The sequence below is a fragment of the Hippoglossus hippoglossus genome, chromosome 14, assembly GCF_009819705.1.
Source record: "Hippoglossus hippoglossus isolate fHipHip1 chromosome 14, fHipHip1.pri, whole genome shotgun sequence".
NCBI classification, from domain to species: domain Eukaryota; kingdom Metazoa; phylum Chordata; class Actinopteri; order Pleuronectiformes; family Pleuronectidae; genus Hippoglossus; species Hippoglossus hippoglossus.
In genome coordinates, this window is record NC_047164.1 from 13034656 (window position 1) to 13054175 (window position 19520).

Consider the following 19520-nt stretch of genomic DNA (forward strand, 5'->3'; position numbering starts at 1 on the left):
GTATACACCGATGAGAACATTGACACAAACACACACACACACACACACACACACACACACACACACACACACACACACACACACACACACACACACACACACACACACACACACACACACACACACACACACACACACACACACATACACACACTATCACCCTGCACCTCAGATTAAGTAACCAATAAAGTGTGGGGAGTGTGTCTCAGGGCAAAGAGGGGAAAGAGCTGAGCACAGTTCCATGCCCACCCCTGATGCTGGAGCTCACTCGCAGTGAAACACTTCAACCCAACATTGTTCACACACAGCGAGGACTCAGCACTCGGCTGGAGTGTTCAGTGAATGAGCTGCTAATACCTCCAGAGGTTACATTGCACTTCCAATAATCCAAAGTTCAGAAAAGCTGCTGGAATTTGAGAGGCTATTACACACTTGAACCCGGTGCCGTTACAAGACGACTTTTACTTCTGTTTGATTTTTTGGCTCTTTTTTTTTTAAAGGACATTTCTCTGGGACATGTTGCCAGGATTTGATATGAGCTGACGGTATAGTGTCCTTATTGTTCTCAATGAAAGTGTTGCACTTTGTGAGCCGGCTTACCAATTGCTTTAGTGGATATTCTGTGTAGCCGGATGAGAGGAGGTAAGTTTTTATTATTAACACATTTAAATGCACAACTATAGTCAGCTGCTTTTATCCACTTTTCCTTAATATTTTCACAGGTGCTAGAACAACATATTCTTCTCTACACATCCAACTATTTTAAAGGAACCAGCCAACAGCAGGCTCTAGCAGCATCCATTAACATTGACAGACCTTCTGCAGAGAACCATGCCATTTAGTGAGCTCCTAGAGCAGGTGGGCAGCACAGGACGCTTCCAGGTCGTGCATGTGACCCTCCTGTGTATCCCTGTCCTGATGATGGCTAGCCACAACCTGCTGCAGAACTTTGTAGCCACGGTACCGTCTCACTACTGCAGTGCTCACGCAAACCTCTCTCAGGCCCAGCTGAGCCTGGAGGAATCGCTGCTGATCACAGTACCGTTGGACGGAGAAGGGAGGCCGCAGAGGTGCCAGCGTTACGCTGCTCCACAGTGGCACCTCCTGGGCAAGAATGGGACCTCCGGCTCTGGGGATCTGGCAGATGCTACAGAAGGTTTGGATGCTGCCCTGCAGGAATGCACAGATGGGTGGTCCTATAACATGACTGTCAGGAGCTCCACAATCATATCTGAGGTTTCTTTTTTCAGTCACCTTACTCTCATTCACAGTGCAAATATTAGTATGATTTCCTGTCATGTGTTGTAACTTGTGCTGTTTTTTCTTCAGTGGCATTTGGTGTGTGATATGCGCAAATTTAAACAAATGGGACAAACCATCTATATGGGAGGTGTGCTTGTGGGAGCTCTTGTGTTCGGAGGCCTTTCAGACAGGTAGCGTTCTTTTATGGATGTAACTTTACTGCTAAATCATTTATCCATATGTTATATGAAAACTTAGCTCTTCTTCTCATTTTATTGTTTAAAATTGCAATTTATTCATATACTCTAGGTGTTACACTTCAGATAATGTCATATACTTTAGTCTGGCCTAACTGACAACACTCTTCTTCTTGGGCTTCAAGATATGGTCGCCGTATCCTCCTGGTCATCTCTAACCTGCTGATGGCAGTGTCAGGAACATGTGCCGCTTTCTCCAGCTCCTTCTCCCTCTTCTGCGTGTTCCGCTTTGGTTGTGGCTTGGCTCTGTCTGGCCTGGGACTCAACACCTTCTCACTCAGTAAGTTATTTATTTCTGAATGGAGTGAAGGCTAAATATAAACAGTCACACTGAATAATTGCATGCGGATGAAGTTGACAGGCCTGACACTTATCCCAGTATATTGAAGTTCTAATCATTTTAAATTCTGTAAAACATGTCTTCTTCTGTGATTATTTCTATTCAAGTTGTGGAGTGGATCCCCACTCGTGTCCGGACTGCGGTGGGGACAATCACCGGTTACTGTTACACGATAGGCCAGTTGATCCTGGTTTTAATAGCCTACTTCATTCGGGACTGGAGGTGGTTAACCCTGGCTGTATCTTTGCCCTTCTATGTCTTCTTCCTCATCTCATGGTGAGTTATGTGCAAAGAGAACATGGTATTGCCTCTAAACAATGGATTACTAAACAAATATCTCACACAGGTGGTTTCATGAATCTTCAAGATGGTTAGCCCTGAGTAACAAGTCCGAGCACGCCATCAAGAACCTCAAGAGTGTGGCCAGATTTAACGGACGCCATGAAGAGGGAGAAAAATTAGACATTAAAGTAAGAGAGCACAGTGTGTTTGCATTATTGCACCACCTATCTGTTTATAACTGTATTTGAAATACATTTTGATTACGAGAACGCTCTCTTCATTAATAGATGCTGCACGAATCCATGAAGAAAGAGATGTCCTGTACTCAGGGCTCCTACTCTATCCTGGATCTGTTCCACACACCCACCATGAGGACAATGACACTCTGCCTCAGTGCTGTCTGGTACATTTCCTGCTCATATTGTACAAAGACTCAACAAGTTTTCTAAGCATCGTCTATGAAACTACAATGATGCAATTCATGTTTTCTACACCCAGGTTATCAACCAGCTTTGCCTACTATGGTCTTGCTATGGATCTGGACAAGTTTGGGGTGGACATCTACTTAATCCAAGTGATCTTCGGTGCTGTTGACATCCCCGCTAAAGTTGTCGTCAACGTGTCAATGAGTTTATTTGGGAGGCGTCGATCACAATGTGCTGTTCTCGTCATCGCTGGGATCACTATTTTGCTCAATTTACTGGTCCCTTATGGTATGTTAGCTTACTGTTATCCTTATTTTACTCAACATATTTGATAAATACCTGTCTGGCTTTTCTGCTTGGTCTGTACATGTGTGAAACTGCTGCTCTCTCCTGTGGTGTGCACCAGGGTTCTACATTGGGTCCACTACTATTTGTTCTGTATATGCCTCAGATAAGTCATACCATTGGCAAATTTAAATGGATAGTTCGCCAAAAAAATTGCATTAGGTTGCAGCCAAGTCCAATACATTTGAAGTAAATGGGGATCAAATCTACAAACAAAACAACAGAAAAAAACTTAACATGCCTCCATACTGCTCCTGTGGTGTCATCCAAGTGTCCAGAAGCCCCAACATTCATATTCGACCCAAACAAATGGTGTCATTTACACCATGTTCTTAGCCTAGGCATGTTTTATTTGTTGTTGTTGTTGTTTTACATGGACTTAAACACTTCTCTGACCCCTCCGTCAGCATAGTGGTGAGTAGATAATGAGTGAATTTTTATTTTTTGGTCAACTAACACCTTCATGCTGATGATACTCGGCAGTCTGTGTACTTTAAGCATAATGAGAATGATAAATTGTCTGTTTTGCACTGTGGAGAGTAACTTTTACAGCTAAATGTAGATAAGACTGAGGTTCTTACCATTGCTCCAGACCACAAAGATTTGCATGTTGCTCAATTCAGCTGTGCAGCCTAATCTTTGAAATCTCTGTGTTAGGATTAATTTGAAGGTATTTGTCTTTAGGCAGCCCTACATGGCCATGCACCTGCATGCAACTCTGACCTACTGTAGCTTTATATCACTAGGAGGTCACTTAGGTCTTCTGGCTCATCCTTGACTAGAAACAAAAGTTGATAGTGGCTCAGACACTGTGGAATTGTCCTTCCACAGGCATACGCTCTTTGACCGCTGTTGACACCTTCAACAGAAATGAATTCAATTCAATTTTATTTGTATAACGCCAAATCATAATATAAATGATCTCAAGGCCTTTTACATAGAAGTTCAAGACTGTAGAATCGAAAGATAAACTCAACAGTTCCCACAATGAGCAGCACTTTGGCGACTGTGGAGAGAAAAAAAACTCCCTCATTAACTGGAAGAAACTACAAGCAGGACCAGACTCAACGGGGCGTCTTTGTGGGTGGCAAAGACGGGAGAGAAGAGAGAGAGATAGGGAGGGGGGGGGGGGGGGTGTGTAAGCTGAAGACCAATTTTTTCTAACTGGCCTTTGCCTCACATTGTGCAGTCTGAGGTTTGCAACTTTGCATGTTCTTCTGTCTTTCTTTTGTACATATTTTCTGTGTTTTTATGGTGTTCAATTATTCCACCTTTGTGTTGCACATACATTGTGTGTAAAATATACCACAACAGTATTACACACTACAGAAACAACAGAGTGATCAAATGCATTTTCCACCTGTGTGCAGATAAACAGACGATTCGCACCTGTCTGGCTGTTGTGGGCAAAGGTTGCCTCGCTGCATCATTCAACTGCTGTTACCTTTACTCTGGAGAACTGTTCCCAACAATCATTCGGTAAGTCTTATTTAGACATTATTTTGTTCACTGAGGAAATTCAGCTACATTCAATTAATTCATTTACTCTTGCTTCTATTGAGGAAATCTCATTGTATAAATGAGCCAGATGAGGGTTTTCTCTGGAACTATATCAGCCTGATAAATTAAAGGAACTATGGGACAGCTCGTATTTTGCTGGACAAATTGGAAATATGTGCAACACGACACAATGTCTAGTACCAAGCTACTCGGAGTAAAGGTCATCAATTAGAACACAGCTCCAGGAGAGCTGCAGGTTTTTTTTTTTATAGATAACTACTTTGTGTTGAATCAGAAGCCACTTGTAGCAAATACAAACTATACCAAAACAAAGGTCAGTGCAAACTGCAGAAGGTGTCTTTCTGCACTTTCTTGTACAGACACATTGGCAGGTGAGCAGATAAATATTAACAATGTCAAACAGTAGCTTCTACCAAGATTTGCATGAAGGCTAAACAATAACGGATCATTATGAACTCTGTGACAGTTTCATAATGTATGACTATTAAAAACAGCTCGAAGTCTTCACCAGGATGTGGCTTCAACATGGTCACATTGGAAACATATGTGAGGTTTTAGTTAATGTTCATGCACGTGTTCAGACGCATGGTCTCATTAAACTGTGATATGTATTTTGTGACTGACATTAGTATAGCAATACTCTACACTTATTGTTTCTAGTAGCAGAAGAGCTGCTGAGTAAATCATTTAGTTTATTATACCATTCACTAGAAACTAAGAATAATGTTGTAATATTACAAAAATAAAGTCATAATTGTGAAGACAGTTGGAGTATTGTGTGAATAAAGTTTTAAATGACTGGGGGAAAAAATAATAATACTATTACATGGAAAAACATTTTAAAGATATAAACAGCCAGTGTTTGACAGAATTCGACTCTTTGTGGATCCAAAGTCTCAGTAGAGAGGAAACTTCCTCCAAGTCTGTGAGGTTCTTTCTTCGGAGTAGACTCAGTTTCGGACTCAATCTTTTCAAAGTCCTGATACTTATGATAATGTGGTGCTGATCAGCCAAAAGACCACTTATACTTAAACAGAATAACTTTACATGATGCTCCACATTCATCATTGTAACATAATCTAAAAACATATCTTTATTCTTCTTTTTAATTGTCATATTATGACTTGATTCTCAAATTCTCTGATATTCTTTTTCCCTTTAAGTGGCCCAAGTACTCCATCGTAATGTTAATAATCAGTTCAATTCAAATATTCCGCACTAAGCATTAACTTAAACCCATCTAATTCAAACCATCTGACTTTGTATTGCAAATCTAAATATCCATTAAGAGGATAATTATGTCTGTATTATTATACGAGTTGTGCCTGTTCGTGGCATTTAACAGTAATTCTCTGTCTCTCAGTCAGAACGGTATGGGCTGGGTCTCCATGATGGCCCGAATAGGAGCCATGGTGGCTCCTATGGTCCTCCTCACCAGTGACTACATACCATGGCTTCCAGGTTTAATCTACGGAGGAGCTCCCATCCTCAGTGGGCTGGCGGCAATATTTCTTCCTGAGACACTTGGCTCACCCCTTCCTGACACAATACAAGATGTGGAGGAGAGGTAAGACCATGCTGCGGGAGACAGGACGTGTTAATTCTTGTATGTCTCTCACAGCATTCATTTTGTAAGAGCTCACAAGATGATGTTATGGCACATTTATTGTTTGCTTTTTGTATTTTCATCACAGGGGATCTGGGAGAAGATCCAAAATGTCACCAAAGGAAACGATAACCTTGCAGGAGAAGCAGGCGAATCTCCTAAAGCAGAGTGCCTGAGGGCGTCTGTAGTTCACTTACTTAGGTTTTAACTGTCCGGCCTGTTTATTTGATTTCTGTGAAGAGCGTATTGTGTCCTGTGACTGCTGGACAAATGGAGTTGCTATATTATATTTGAACAGGTCAATACAGTGAAATGAATAGCTGCAAATAATGAAGTTTATTTGTAATACAGTAGATTGGAGGTCTTTAATCTAATTCTATTTTATATTTTAAATATCTGTGTAAAAAGATGATTATTATGCATAAAATCATTCTACAGGTTATGATCTGCTTTAACTGGTGCTTCTTGGTGGTTGATATATACAACCCTGCCTTTTAAAACAGAACCACTTAGTGTCCACTTGGTCGCCGGCGACCAGGTAACATCGATGTAACTTGTACAAATATTAACCAGCTACACACAGTTTGATTCTCCACAATTCAACCTTTCAGGTCTTTTAACAGAAGCCATGAACGAAATAAATATAATTCATTCCGATTTACAAACTTTGTGAACTAGCAAGACTGTGAAACGTCGGCCTCACCTGCAGTGAGTCTGTCCGTCTGTTCCTTGATTATTTATATTCTTGTAGTCCATCACCTTTCAAAAATAAAGGCTTTTCTCATGATATATCTGAATATTATCATTTATTTGCAGCATGTCACCACACTTCTGCCATTTTCTCTGCTCTCTGGATTTAGGTAAACTTTTTGTTTCACCCCGGGAGGCTCATGTGAGGATTGTGAGAAAAAAAAAAAGAAGCACATGATGATCTTCAGCCAGTTGTAGAATAAGTTGTTCGTCAATCATTGTTGCTTGAAGTCGGAGGCAGGAGAGGGTAGCTGAGTACTTCTGACCCAATGTCCCATCGTGCAAGAGGTGTTTTGTAAAAAAAGAAAAAAATTAAAGAAGAGATTTGCGTTTTTTGGAATAATATGAAAAGGTTTTATCCGCATCTAAATGCTTCAGTGTGTGTCCAGTGTTTCCAGATGGGGAGTAAAAGCCCAATTGGAGACATTCGAGAACAACAGTGACAGCACAAAGTAAAAATTTATGCCTGGAGGAAATTCCCTATGTTTCTTTTTTGACAATATATGGAAGATAGATATGTATTTTTGATGTTCTTACATAAAGTAAATCTCGAGATTTATTTTCAAGTGAAGACAAAAAAGCCATGTTTCATCTGATGTAGCTTAGAAGAAGATATTTCCTTTCCAAAGATGTATCATGTACATATTTTGTCCATTAGCGTTCTAATGTTATAACCTTTTTTATTTGGGTAAACCAAATCTGAAAAAAATCACATTAAAAAGGTGGATTTAATCAACACCTATTCATTAATATCTTCTGTGCTTTTCTGTTCTCGTGGTCTGTTGAACCCAAATAGGCAGCATGATTTCTAACTAATGTTCCATTTAAACAGGCTGAGTCACTGTCAGTGTAAATTAACTGAAGGAAGTCAGAGGTGAAACCTGTTTGAGCAGCTCAAGGAGTCAAGAATCTGAATGTAAACACAGAGAAAACAGCACCAGCCGATGGAAAAACAGAAACTCAACGGCTGGTGGCTTCGCCTTTCACTCCCTGGACCTGATCCTTTGTTTCTGAAATAAATAAATAAATGAGTAAACCTCATGATGTTATAACATGTTTTTCCCCAGGAAGTGTTGCTTCACACAGATATTAACTCTGACGGTTAAACTGACACGCACTCTTTTTCCGTTTAACTTGACTCCAGCAGTCAGTCTGGCTAATGTCTACAGGAATTCCAATGGAAAAACTCCATCCATTCACATATATAGGGTTAGGGTCACTGAAAACATGTGGGCAAAAATTAACGAGCAGGGCGTTTTTCACATGTCAATTATATAACAGAGTATGTCAAGTGCTATACAAATAAAGTTATTATTATTATTATTATTATTATTATTATTATTATTAATAAAGATAGGTTTGGATTTGCCTCTGAATCAGACTCACTGTAAATGTGATGAGGAAGACTTTTAATTTTGAAAGAATTACTGAATACTAATACACTTAAACATGAAACTGTTTGATTACAATCTGATACATTACAACTCAAATATAGAGCAGTCAATAAACTGCCGGTGGTCTGCACATGAAACCTAAGTGCAAATCATATAAAATGTTTCTATAGCACTTATGTAAATGTAAAAAAAAATGAACTGTTATTCGAACTGGAGCATTAAAGGCCCATATTTGCAGCGGTGGAGGAAGTTCACAAAATATTTTTGCTCAAGTAATATTCTGAGATTTCTAACCAACTATTTCCCTTCAGAAAAGTAAAAAGTACTTGCTTTTTAATATATATATATACTTATTGAAATTAAAAGCACTTTCTGAGTGCTTTGCTTGGTGGCGTACCTGCTGCTGTAGGCCTCATTATGGATGCATTTTAAAGATGTAGTGGAGTAGAAAGTACAGATATTCGCTGATTGTAAAAATGATATAGAGAAGTAAAGTACAGATGCATGAAAAGACACCTAAGTACAGTAAATAAGTAAATTTACTTTGTTATGTCCCACCACTGCATATTTGGTATGTTGGTTCAGTAGTAAATTAATGTTCCCTTCTAGTTCTGTAGGACTCTTCTCATAAATATGATATCTATATAGTGTATTTTTATTAAAGGGGAAATACAACTGTACACAAAGTCAATTACACTTTGCGAGAAAGTGACCTCCTCTGGTTTGGTGGCTGACGGATCTTGCTGTTGTGTCTCCATCTAGTGGTGAATTGATGCAAGTGCTTTAGCTGAACTGAACAGAAAATCATTGGAGATACAACAGTAAAAACGTTTGAAGTAAAATGTAACATGAATTCTCAACCTATTTTTTCTGACAACATAAAGATTCTTGCTCTTAGATGTTTTTAAATGAAATGAAGTTGCATGATAATATTCAGGGGCATTTTCACTACGCATTAGGCCTTTATATATTGAAGAAATAAGCTTTGGTGTTGAACAAGAACTGGCGTTTACGAGATGATTCTGCATAATTATAGTTATGCACAGTTATATAACTCAACAATGTTTAGCTCTCACGGGGGTCGTGTGTTTTTATGTGCATCTGGCAACAACCGTGAGATTTGTCACTTCTGAGAGCAGAGCAACCATCCACAACAGCTTCTTTATAATTTACAAACCCATATTAAACAGATCATATTTCACAATCAGAGTTTATGTGTGTACTTGTCAGACGTGGTGTGTATCGTACGCGTCGTGCGAGATGAAGTCCAACCCTAGGCCCGTGCAGGTAAGAGGCGACTCAAAATGCAGAGCGAGGCATTCTACAGAAATGACTACATCGTAAAGTGATATGAATAAAGATTTATTTTCTCATATGAACAGGTGGATTCATTTTTCATTTTATTTTACAATCTATGACAATCTCGCAGTTTTTTTCTTTTTTTCTAGCATATTTCAGGAATGACATGGGGGGGGGGAAAGGTTCTTTTTTATTGCTGAATGTTAAATGAAATACACTTTCACCGACTGAAAAAAAAAAAAAAGAGAATTGTCTGCTGCTTTTTTTTTTTTTTTTAACCATGCACCCATCTAACCTTGACCACAAGGACATGCAGAGGAGAGGTGTTCAAACATTTTCAAGCGAGGGCGGGGAGGGGGTCGAGGTGGGGCGGTGTAGGGTGAGGGGTGGGGGTCTTAAAAATCAAACAGAAGATAGCGGCAGGAGGCGCCTGGTAGTCTAGGGGGGGGGGAGTATCCACTTTGAAACTACAGCAGTACCGTCTTCTTTTGCACTTTTTCAGATGTACAAAAGACCCCTCTCTAAAACACCACCACTGTGCATTTAACATCTAGCAGATATAATCAACCTTTTTAAAGATTTTCTTTTCAACAGATTACCATGTGATAATTAAACTTTTATTTGTTGTCCAACGAGGAGCAGAAAGTGATGACACCTCATCAGCCTTCCTCTCACTGAGCCACGTCTAATGGGTTCTTTGAGTTATCTCCTCAATATTTCCTTCACCGGAGGACAGAGGGCTTTTATAAGTTTCGTTTGCTCTTAAAATCATCACTACTGGCGGAATAACTTTGAAAATGACTAGATCCAAGACAAAGCAGTACTATTGGAGGAGACGTTACTCGGCCGTGTGCATGTAAAGTGGAGCGGTCTAAACCCGGTGACAAACCAAAGTCATGGACGCAGTCACTCGATGGACGTGAGTATTTGGAGGATAGAAAGGCTGACAACGGGATAGATGGCTGCATAATGGCTTTAAAAAAATAACTCAGGTAAATATGCATTTATATCATGTTATTTCATTCTGCACTATAGGCATCACACAGCTTTTTCACACACAGCACACGACAGACACCTCTTAGAAAATGATGTAATCAAACAGCAAAATAGAAAGATTGCATATTTTTGCATTGTATGATCCTCCAAAGTTTCACAGCTATTTCTCTTTATGTTGTCTCGTATGTTCTGCGCTGTTCTCCGCTGAGCTGCTTCTTTCTCTAACTATGCGAGTGTTCAGGGAAGTGGTTGACGTGTGTTAACATCCAGGCCCTCAACATCTGAGAACCTTAGTCTTAGTACAGGAAGTGGGGTGAAGTTGGGGTGAGGTGGAGGTGTGGGGGTACGGTGGCGGTGTGTGTGTGTGTGTGTGTGTGTGTGTGTGTGTGTGTGTGTGTGTGTGTGTATGTGCGTGCGTGAGTGTGTTTTGGGGGTGTGTGGGTGTCATGTGGAAATCCTGAGACACTGTGTGGCCTTTTAACACAAGCCACAAAAACAGAATGGACACAGAAGGATGATGAGGCATGTGATTGGGGTCGGAGTTGAGTGAAAACAGATGCAATCTTTGCTTTTGTTTTGCCACCACCTCTGATGGCGGGAGGTCACCCTGTGCCAAGCGGTTCAGTGTCTGTTGTCCTCATAACAGGCTAACATGAAGAAAACCTGCTGAGAGATAATAGGGACCTGACTGGGGCAGGCTGGGAAACGGGGGCAGAATAGCTGTAAACACATCAAGCAATGACCTGCATAACATACAGCCCTACAGCAGTCTTATCTGTCCACCTGCGCCGGGGGTCACTGGTCTGATAAAGCACTATTCTGTGAACCTGTGAGACTCTCATCTATTACCTCTGCTGAGACGCCAGCACACCCACACATCAGATGTTACCACAACAATAAAACTCATCTAACAATCACAAATACATGCAAGCAAACTGACATGCGCACACGCACACTGACAAGGACACACGCACACGCACACGCACACGCACACGGTCTCTCTCTCTCTCTTTCTCTTGGTAGACATTAGTCAGAGGGCAAAAAAGGATTTACATTGTATTTATCAGGCGTTCTATTAAATCCCAAATCATAAACCCTACAGGTGAATCATATTAATGTAAACATACACTTTATGTTGAAGTGGTTTATATTGCGTGATATGGAAGGGGTTATGTTCCAGTGGGGCTAGACTCCTCAAAGAATGCAACTTGAAAAGAAAGTAAAACAGGAAAAAAACGAAAAAACATAAACGTGTATAAAAAATGAGGCGTCCATATAAGAAAGGCTACAAAAACCTCCACTGGCCCTCTGGCATCGGCATACAGCAAAAGGCACCACAATATTACTCTATTTTTTTACGTTGTGAAAAAACTGGCACATCTTTTTATGCTGTAAATCAAAATGTACATATAAATAGAGTTTTCCCTATAAAAAAGTCTTTGCTGTTAACTAGTAGACAACTTTTGCTAAAATGAAAATAAATATTTCATTTGTTTAGAATATCTGTCAGTTATATAAAATAAAAATATTTCTTATAGATGCAGGTCTATACTATATTTATTTTTGTTGGTTCATTTTCACTCTTTAATGGGGTGTATTGTCCGGTTTGGAGCGTGAGTGTGTAAGTCTTGTATGCATGTTCCCATGCCCACTGTGCCGCCCCGATGAGTGAGAAGTCCGACTGTCCACCGGCCTGTAGATGGTGGAGGGCTCAGCAGTCATATTCTGCATACTGAGGAAGGGCGTGCTCTCACCATCTTCCTCTGACTCACTATCTGTTAGGCAGCTTCGAGACCCATAGTCCCGAGATGCCTCATATCCACGTGGGGCCACATGGCCGTTCAGTCTGGATCTCCTCCAGCGCCGGCTACCAGCTCCACTGGACCCACTTCTCTTTGGTTGCTCCCCTCGAGAGGAGAGATACTCCTGGGTGGTCTCATAGTCTTCTTCCTCAGCCAGCCGGTAGGGGCTGGAGGGCAGGCTCCCCCTGCTGTCATTAAGATAGGTGCGACGCTGCTGCCGGTAAGGCTCCTGGCACTGGGCATCGTGTAGGGGCACCTGGTAGCGGCGCAGCAGCGGCTGGTCATCCTCCAGAGGGTAGGGGTTGTGGACAGCAGGAGGGAGAGACATGGCATGGCTGGCATTGGGGGATGTGATCTGGAAGGTAGGCACCTGTGGGGGCAATGAGTAATGGAAATCCACTGGCGAGAGGCGGGCTGGTGTCGTCAGGGCTGACACGTATCTGTGGTTAATACAGAGGAGAAGAAACAGTTACGTAGAGAACAGCAAAGAACAGAGGAGAAGGGAGGGGAGTGTACAAAAACCAGTTTGAACATCTTCTCTTAACTGGATGAACATTGTACCTTCTGTGCCAACTAGCAACTAGAAAACTGTAAATTGACACTCAAATATTAATGGAAAATAATTTCCATACATACAAAAAACGCATAGAAACAGCTGACGTGGTACATGGTGGTAATATTTTAGTTTTTGTTAATTTTTCAGTTTTGAGGCAAAACATTTTTTAGTTTTATGAAACTTCTGCAATACACAATCTATTATAGTGTAGTTGGTTTTACAATAAAAAGTTATAAAATTAAATTGATTTATAGTATTTTTATTATGCTATTTGATATCCTGACACTGCCAGCAGGACAGGAATAACTGGAATGAAATCTATTGTCAGCATTTGGAAAACCTTCCTGTGGTGTCCCACAAGGATATATCCTAGATCCACTTACATTGTTAATATCCACCTTTACCTACTGAATAATGTTATGATTCTAACCGGTTTTACTTTTAAAAAATGAACTGCTACACACAGTTACTCCGGTTGTTACCTTTGGAGACTTTGCTGGAACTTGAGTCATCACCATGTGGTGACCACAAACGTTCCCCTGCGCCCATTCAACTGAAACCTTTCTAACAATGCACCTGGCGTGGCAACCGTTTTTCTGCTGATGAACCACCAAAAGCGGATTTAGACATGCACTGAATGCACTTGTGCAATGCAAAAAGACTACAACTGACTACAACTCAACTACAACAGAGCACGTAAGACGTTAAAGCCTTAGATTCACTGATGATTCAGCTCATACAGAAACTGTGGTCATGATCAAAGCGACGTTTGTTACCTGGAAAGACACTGAGAATGTCAGTTATTCAATCTGGTTCTGCATGAAAACTCATCTTGCAAGGCCCTATTCATATGTGCATGCTTGCTGTTTACTGGTAGTGATGATATCTTAAGATCTTTAGCACACAAAAGAAAAGGGCAGCGGGGTGGAAACGTCTGAGACGAAAATGTATAGGTCCTGATCATTTGCTTTAAATAATGATAATAAAGAATTATTGCCATAACTGCACAGCACACATTCGACCATTAAGTTCTTGCCATTTAGATTATATTTAAGTTGAGTCAGTCCTAGAATATCTTACTTTACAAATACAAGCAATAAAAAAATTAAGGCTTTAGGAACCTGCTACATTATTCTCATTTTTGCTCACTTGTTAAAGCATGATTTACATTAGATAAGTGCTGGTTTGCATGTTCAACAGTATGCATCTTGTAGGAGTAGTCAGCCCTGCATTACCACTTACCACCTATTCTCTGATATATGTGACTCTGGGCAAGAATGCAAACAAGAGTATTTCCCAAAATGTCACATTGTTCCTTTTGCCAATTACAGTTAAATACGGGCAAAGGAATCATGTTACAGTCGCTGGATGCACACGAGTTCCCACGGAAATCAGCACTGTTTGTCACTCTTGCCTACCTTAGCGTATTTCATCATCATGCCTACTGTGTGTCACTTTCCACTGAATCTCTCAGAGTGCCCTGACTGGCCTCTCGAGGCTGAGAGAGAACCAGCAGAGAGAGGAATCTTCTCAAAATGTTCATGCCAAACCCTGTGTCGCTATCAGCCACGTAGGCTTGTTTCCCACCTGTCACTGTGCGGAGAGTCCCCCAGCGAGTCGAAGGATTCCCCGTACTGTAGGCCCGGCCGGTGGGGGTCAGAGTAACCACAGTGTGCAGCGCGCCGTGCCCGTGCCTCCATGCACGCGGGACTACTGCATTTACTGGTCCCCACGGAAGATGACATCATTCCCGGCGAGTCAGACAGGATACTGTCCGAGCGTTCCAGGCTCCAGGTCCGCTCCTCATGTCTGACAAATAAAAAAGGTGTTAACACAAACACAATGTATCCACGTGTGATTCTTTATTATATCCCATTTGCAAAACTAAATATGCCTTTTTAAAAAAGAGGGCCAATTGATACCAAATTGATAAATCTCTTTATGTGTGATTCTCTATTCGAAGAGAGTGATGGAGCTGAACATCCTTTGAGGTATATAAGGGGGGCAACACACATGTAATGTCTGGTGCATGCTTACCTGTGAGTTGATGAATGGGCGCGTGTGGAAGAGTTGTGAGATCTTGAAGAGGCGTGGCTGGCAGGGAACGACCCCTCTGTTGCAGGCCGTATGACTCGCTCAGTTGCAGGGACATTCTTTGATATGTACTGTTTCCATTGGAAAGGACAAGGGAGGGTTATATAACGAAACATGAACTCATCGTTCAGTGTACATCTGGGTGCATATGCTTTAATAACAAATCTTTTCTGTGACTCACGTCTACCATGGGGATTTCCTCTGGGCCTGGTCCTGGGTGATTGGGTCCGTTAGCTAGGTTACGATTGGGATGTTCTGGACACATGTTCTGTCGCAGATGATTGTGCATCTTCTTTCTTTGTTTCCTGTTGAACAAACAGGATCAGATCAGCCGGTGTTATTTTTGCACCGACTATTACTTGTGCTGTTACTTTCTTGAGATGATGTGACATTTTGTGAATTTCTATGGAGAATCAATAAAGGTACATCTTATCTTACTTTTTTTTTTAAGTTTCCTCGCTGACTATTGGAGATTAGCGCTGGTTTTTAATTTGTTATCTGAACCATAGTTAGGTATTACCTTTGCTTGCTGGGCCTGATATTGACAAGTTAAGCTGCAACTACTGGTCATATTTGTACTTGTGATAATGAAAGCTGCACGTTATCTCTGTTCAAAGTCAATGTTCCATCAAACAAATTTTGAAGCTGCTATTTTAAGGTAACAAAGTTGCAAAGTGTTGCTTTAAATTAGTGAACACAATATCCTATTAGTCGCACCTATGCTGCACATTACAGGCCCTGCAGAGAGTAGCTAGCTGATTGTAAAGGAGCAGCTACATGTTCAGATCTCAGCACTTACTTGGTTTTACAGTAGGCAACCACACACACGATGCCCACGACCAGCAGTGCCACACAAATACCCGTGATTGTCAGGACTCTTTTCTGGTAGAGTTCCTCAGCCTCTGTCAACATCACACCCACAAACAAACAGACGCACCCACACACACACACACCACAGAAATCAAAGAAGGAGGAAAAAATAGTTAGTCTCTTAAAGATGTATGTTTCCAATTTTTTTCATTGCACATCTACATATTTTGGGACTAAATCCTGAGCAGTATGAAGCTTCATCTTCCCTGTGCGCTCCCCATAATGCAGTGAGGCAGCGTAGGTGGGCCCAGGGGCTCAGCAGTAGTTACACTGATCCCTTAAGCAACACTTTTCTCTAAAATTCTATGTTATTTCAAATAACATATGGTGCTATAATGGTTCAGGTTTATAATTTATGACCAGAACCTGCAAACTGTGCAGCTTTGCATCAGTGCACATGAGAATTTGACACAAGCCACATTGACGTGATTCTATAAATGTACAATCATATCTCTCAGTCTATAAGGGTGCAGATGAGTTCATCTACTCAGGTAAACACAGTGATTATTGTTACAATGGATTATGTATTAGATACATTTTGGAATGAAATATCATTAAATATGAAACTAGACATCTGGACTGATGCCTTTTTCTTTTCCAGAGAAGAGCTCATGTGAGGCTGAGGTAGAGTCTTTGTTTCCCAGGGGGAAGTGAGACATATTCTGGTCTCTGTTAAATAATGTAATAACAAAAAATGAATTTGTACAACTCCTTCCATTCGAGCTTTCCTGCTGTTATCCACAAGCAGATATTTTACATCGTGACGCCAATTTGCTTCAAGTTCTTGATGCCATAAGAAAATCTGAAAAGTCTAAGTTTATTTATAGCAGTAAACTGGTTAATATTTTACCTGTATTACTTATTAAATACTGATAATAACAGAGGAAATTACTCTTGTGCTAGCACAGCAGCACAATGTCCTCATGGTCCAGTAAATAAATGTACTTGTATTATGAGATGATCTCTGTGGAGACACTTCTCTTCTTCTCAACCACTAGAGCACTTTCCTGGAAAAGACAAGTTCTAACAATGACGGAAGATGGAAATAGCAGCAGACAGACGAAAAAACACGACTGTAGTTTCTAAATATAGCATTGCATGCTCACATCACAGCATCTACTCATTAAAGGGTAATTCAAAGCAGTAAACACAGATATTATATTTTATACTTCAGAGTTACATTGCAGCTACGCTAACATCGGGGGGTGATGCAGGGAATATGGATAAGACCACACGTAAATAAGAGAAGGGATGGCATATCAAAAAGAGAAGACAAACACTATAGAGGCATGAGGCTGAAGGGATTGGACAGATAGAGATGAAGAGTGAGGACAGACATCTTGTAGCCACAAACATGATATACCATGCTTGTTACAGATGGAATGAAGAAGAATAAAACAAAACAATCAGTCCAAAAAGGAAAAAAATGCTTTGTTAAACTCTTAGAGTTAATAGTTCTAGATTTTTCAGTTATACATGTATGAGAGGTGCAGGTGGTTACATCCATGTTAATGATATTTTATGGAGGATCAGTTGCAGTAACTGAGGGTTTGTCATTCTGAGGAGTTACGGAATGATTGATCAGGAGTTCGATCGGTTAATCGGGGGACAATATGGTTTACAGTTCACACCAAAGACGGAGCGGGAGCATGTCAAATCGGGGGACATCCATTTAGTAGCTCTATTCTAGAGGACTGACATTCAAAGTGGATTGTTCCATACCCATAAATTCAATCCCAAGATGCTCTGCCATTGCAGAGGGTTGACAGTTTGGAAGAGGAGAGAGAAAAAAATAAATACATTTAAGAACAGATCAAGAGAGTGGCACTTTCTGGCACAAAGTGCAACAGCAACTGGGACAACAAACGCTTGTCAGTAATTGTCAGGACAACAACGTGGTCAGTGACGTCACAAGGACACACTTACAGCATGCAACACACACGTCAAACCACACTACACACACATACACAAACACACAGCTACTGATTATTAGAACTAATAAACTCTAATCAAACGACAATATTTCCTGACGTGTGAAATGTGGATCTACTGTATGTCTCAACACAGTCCAGTTGCTTTTGGAGGAGGCACCTCAGTTCTACATTTTATAACGGACTCTTGAAAGATGTTTTAGCGGAAAGTTCCATTTCATTACATAACCAACAGGATCTCCTGATGGTAATAAGACTTATTAGGTGCGTGGCCACTCTTATTACTACTGTTTGAGAAAAATATGTCTCATCTCTGGAGATTACCTTCGCCTTCAGTTTTCTGGTTCGTAAAACTGCCACACTGTCAGCTCTGGCTGGAACACACCCATCACATGAACAGGCATGTTTAAAAGATATTTGTGTCTGTACAGTATCTGACTAAACGTTCCGAGTAGGAAGAATTAGAGCTGGACTTCATATTACGGAGCGGAATGAGGCCATGGGGAAGTTGCACCAACAAGCTGAGTCCATATCTCTGGCAGCTCGCTTGCTTTACTTGGGTCGGAGCGGGTCCCAGCTGTTCTTATGACAACATGCTCTTGTTAAGCCAAAGCCTTATGGCCAAGGAGCAGAAGCCATCCTCCTTCTCTTTGGAATCTCCAGGGGATGGGTGGCGCCCGCTCCAGGAGGCGGGTCTTTAAATATGGAAAGGATGTGTGCACACATGTGCCTGCGTTTGAAAATTTATTTATTGTCCTCGATTGAGAGCATAAAATGTAAAATATGTGATAGGTCATTAGCAGCTTTCCAGGAAAAAAGGAAAAAAGTAATGGTGGCGCCGTAATGCTCACTTGAAAGTCAACATCCATCACATCGATCATGCATGGACCTGATTTATATTATGCATCTGCATTTTTTTCAGATATTGAAAAGTTAATAGCCCTACGTGGAGGGGAGGCTTTATCTTCTTTGTTTGAAAGGATAACTTTTCAAAATGACTTTGGAAGTGGTGGCGCAAATTTTAAATTACTCAGTCTACATACAAGTTCTTTCCATGACAGAAACGGTAACAGGTGTGAATGCATGTTGTCCCAGCATCAAGAATCAAGTCACTAATTTTGCACGTAAACCGAGCAATCACAGCTCGCTCTGTGTTCAAGTGGCTGGATGAGAACTGGAAACACACGCTGTCCTTGATGCAGTCGCACAGCTGCGCTGAAGTTAAGCAGAATGCGGAGAAAGTGATTGAGTGTAGGAAAAGGAGCTCCCACACACCAACGTCTCCTCTGCCAAAAAAACAAGTAATTTCAACACAGCGCATTACGACTTAATGCGAGATGAATTACTCGTAGTTAAGAAAGGGGTTTTTCGCATTGTGTGCCGAGCCAACACACAACAAACAGTATGTGTGAGCTCTGCAAGTCAGACAACAGGATGAGATCCGAGTCCAAAAAGCAGATGCAGTTATTTTCTAACTGAATTGTAACCACATGAGCTTGCAACGACACGACGCTGACAAGTACGCAGTAAGATTCTCTCTTTCTTCTGCTGTTCATCGACGGGAATTATAGACTTTGTGTTTAACTCTATATAATTATTATAATAGAGTATATTTAAGCTTGCATAATTTTTCTTCAGCGAACCAAGCTCAGTCTTCATCATATCTCAGTTGTTTATGTTGCATTAACATCGGGTCACCGACTCCTTTCACAGGCATGTGAGGTGCTTTGGCAGGTATCATGTAAAACTCAAGTGGAATCAATGAAAACTGCAGTAATTATGGGAAGAAGCATGATTCCGTATCAAATCA

The 19520-nt window shown here is 40.9% G+C and overlaps 2 protein-coding genes across 6 annotated transcripts in view; one reads left to right on the plus strand and one right to left on the minus strand.

Annotated features, from left to right (window-relative positions):
* The first annotated feature begins 220 nt into the window (after positions 1 to 220).
* Positions 221 to 6809, plus strand: slc22a6l (solute carrier family 22 member 6, like). 2 transcript variants are annotated; one of them, XM_034607027.1, is made up of 12 exons: positions 242 to 365; positions 501 to 642; positions 723 to 1236; positions 1330 to 1433; positions 1625 to 1779; positions 1947 to 2115; positions 2186 to 2309; positions 2409 to 2524; positions 2620 to 2834; positions 4262 to 4370; positions 5776 to 5979; positions 6107 to 6809. In XM_034607027.1, the coding sequence occupies exons 3-12, from the start codon at positions 832 to 834 to the stop codon at positions 6192 to 6194; spliced, it is 1689 nt and encodes a 562-aa protein (XP_034462918.1). In that variant the 5' UTR covers positions 242 to 365; positions 501 to 642; positions 723 to 831; the 3' UTR covers positions 6195 to 6809. The 2 variants fall into 2 exon arrangements, with proteins under 2 accessions (XP_034462917.1, XP_034462918.1); XM_034607026.1 differs by having other exon boundaries at positions 221 to 642.
* Positions 6810 to 9549: 2740 nt separating this feature from the next.
* The window catches only part of nrg2a (neuregulin 2a), a 73895-nt gene continuing 63924 nt past the window's right edge, over positions 9550 to 19520 (minus strand). For 2 of the 4 annotated variants that reach the window (XM_034607022.1, XM_034607025.1), the window contains exons 6-11: positions 17502 to 17525; positions 15709 to 15811; positions 15091 to 15214; positions 14853 to 14980; positions 14403 to 14624; positions 9550 to 12699 (exon numbers count right to left, since the gene is read on the minus strand). In XM_034607022.1, coding sequence (XP_034462913.1) covers positions 12042 to 12699; positions 14403 to 14624; positions 14853 to 14980; positions 15091 to 15214; positions 15709 to 15811; positions 17502 to 17525 — 1259 coding nt within the window. In that variant the 3' untranslated portion in view covers positions 9550 to 12041. The remainder of the gene's footprint in view (positions 12700 to 14402; positions 14625 to 14852; positions 14981 to 15090; positions 15215 to 15708; positions 15812 to 17501; positions 17526 to 19520) is intronic. The other 2 variants (XM_034607024.1, XM_034607023.1) reach the window with 1 other exon arrangement.

Coding starts and splice junctions, on each gene's coding strand:
- slc22a6l (XM_034607026.1), top strand. CDS start 832: ATGCCATTTAGTGAGCTCCTAGAGCAGGTGGGCAGCACAGGACGCTTC. Junction 2,310..2,408: donor GAGAAAAATTAGACATTAAA/GTAAGAGAGCAC, acceptor CTTCATTAATAG/ATGCTGCACGAATCCATGAA. Junction 4,371..5,775: donor CTGTTCCCAACAATCATTCG/GTAAGTCTTATT, acceptor TCTGTCTCTCAG/TCAGAACGGTATGGGCTGGG.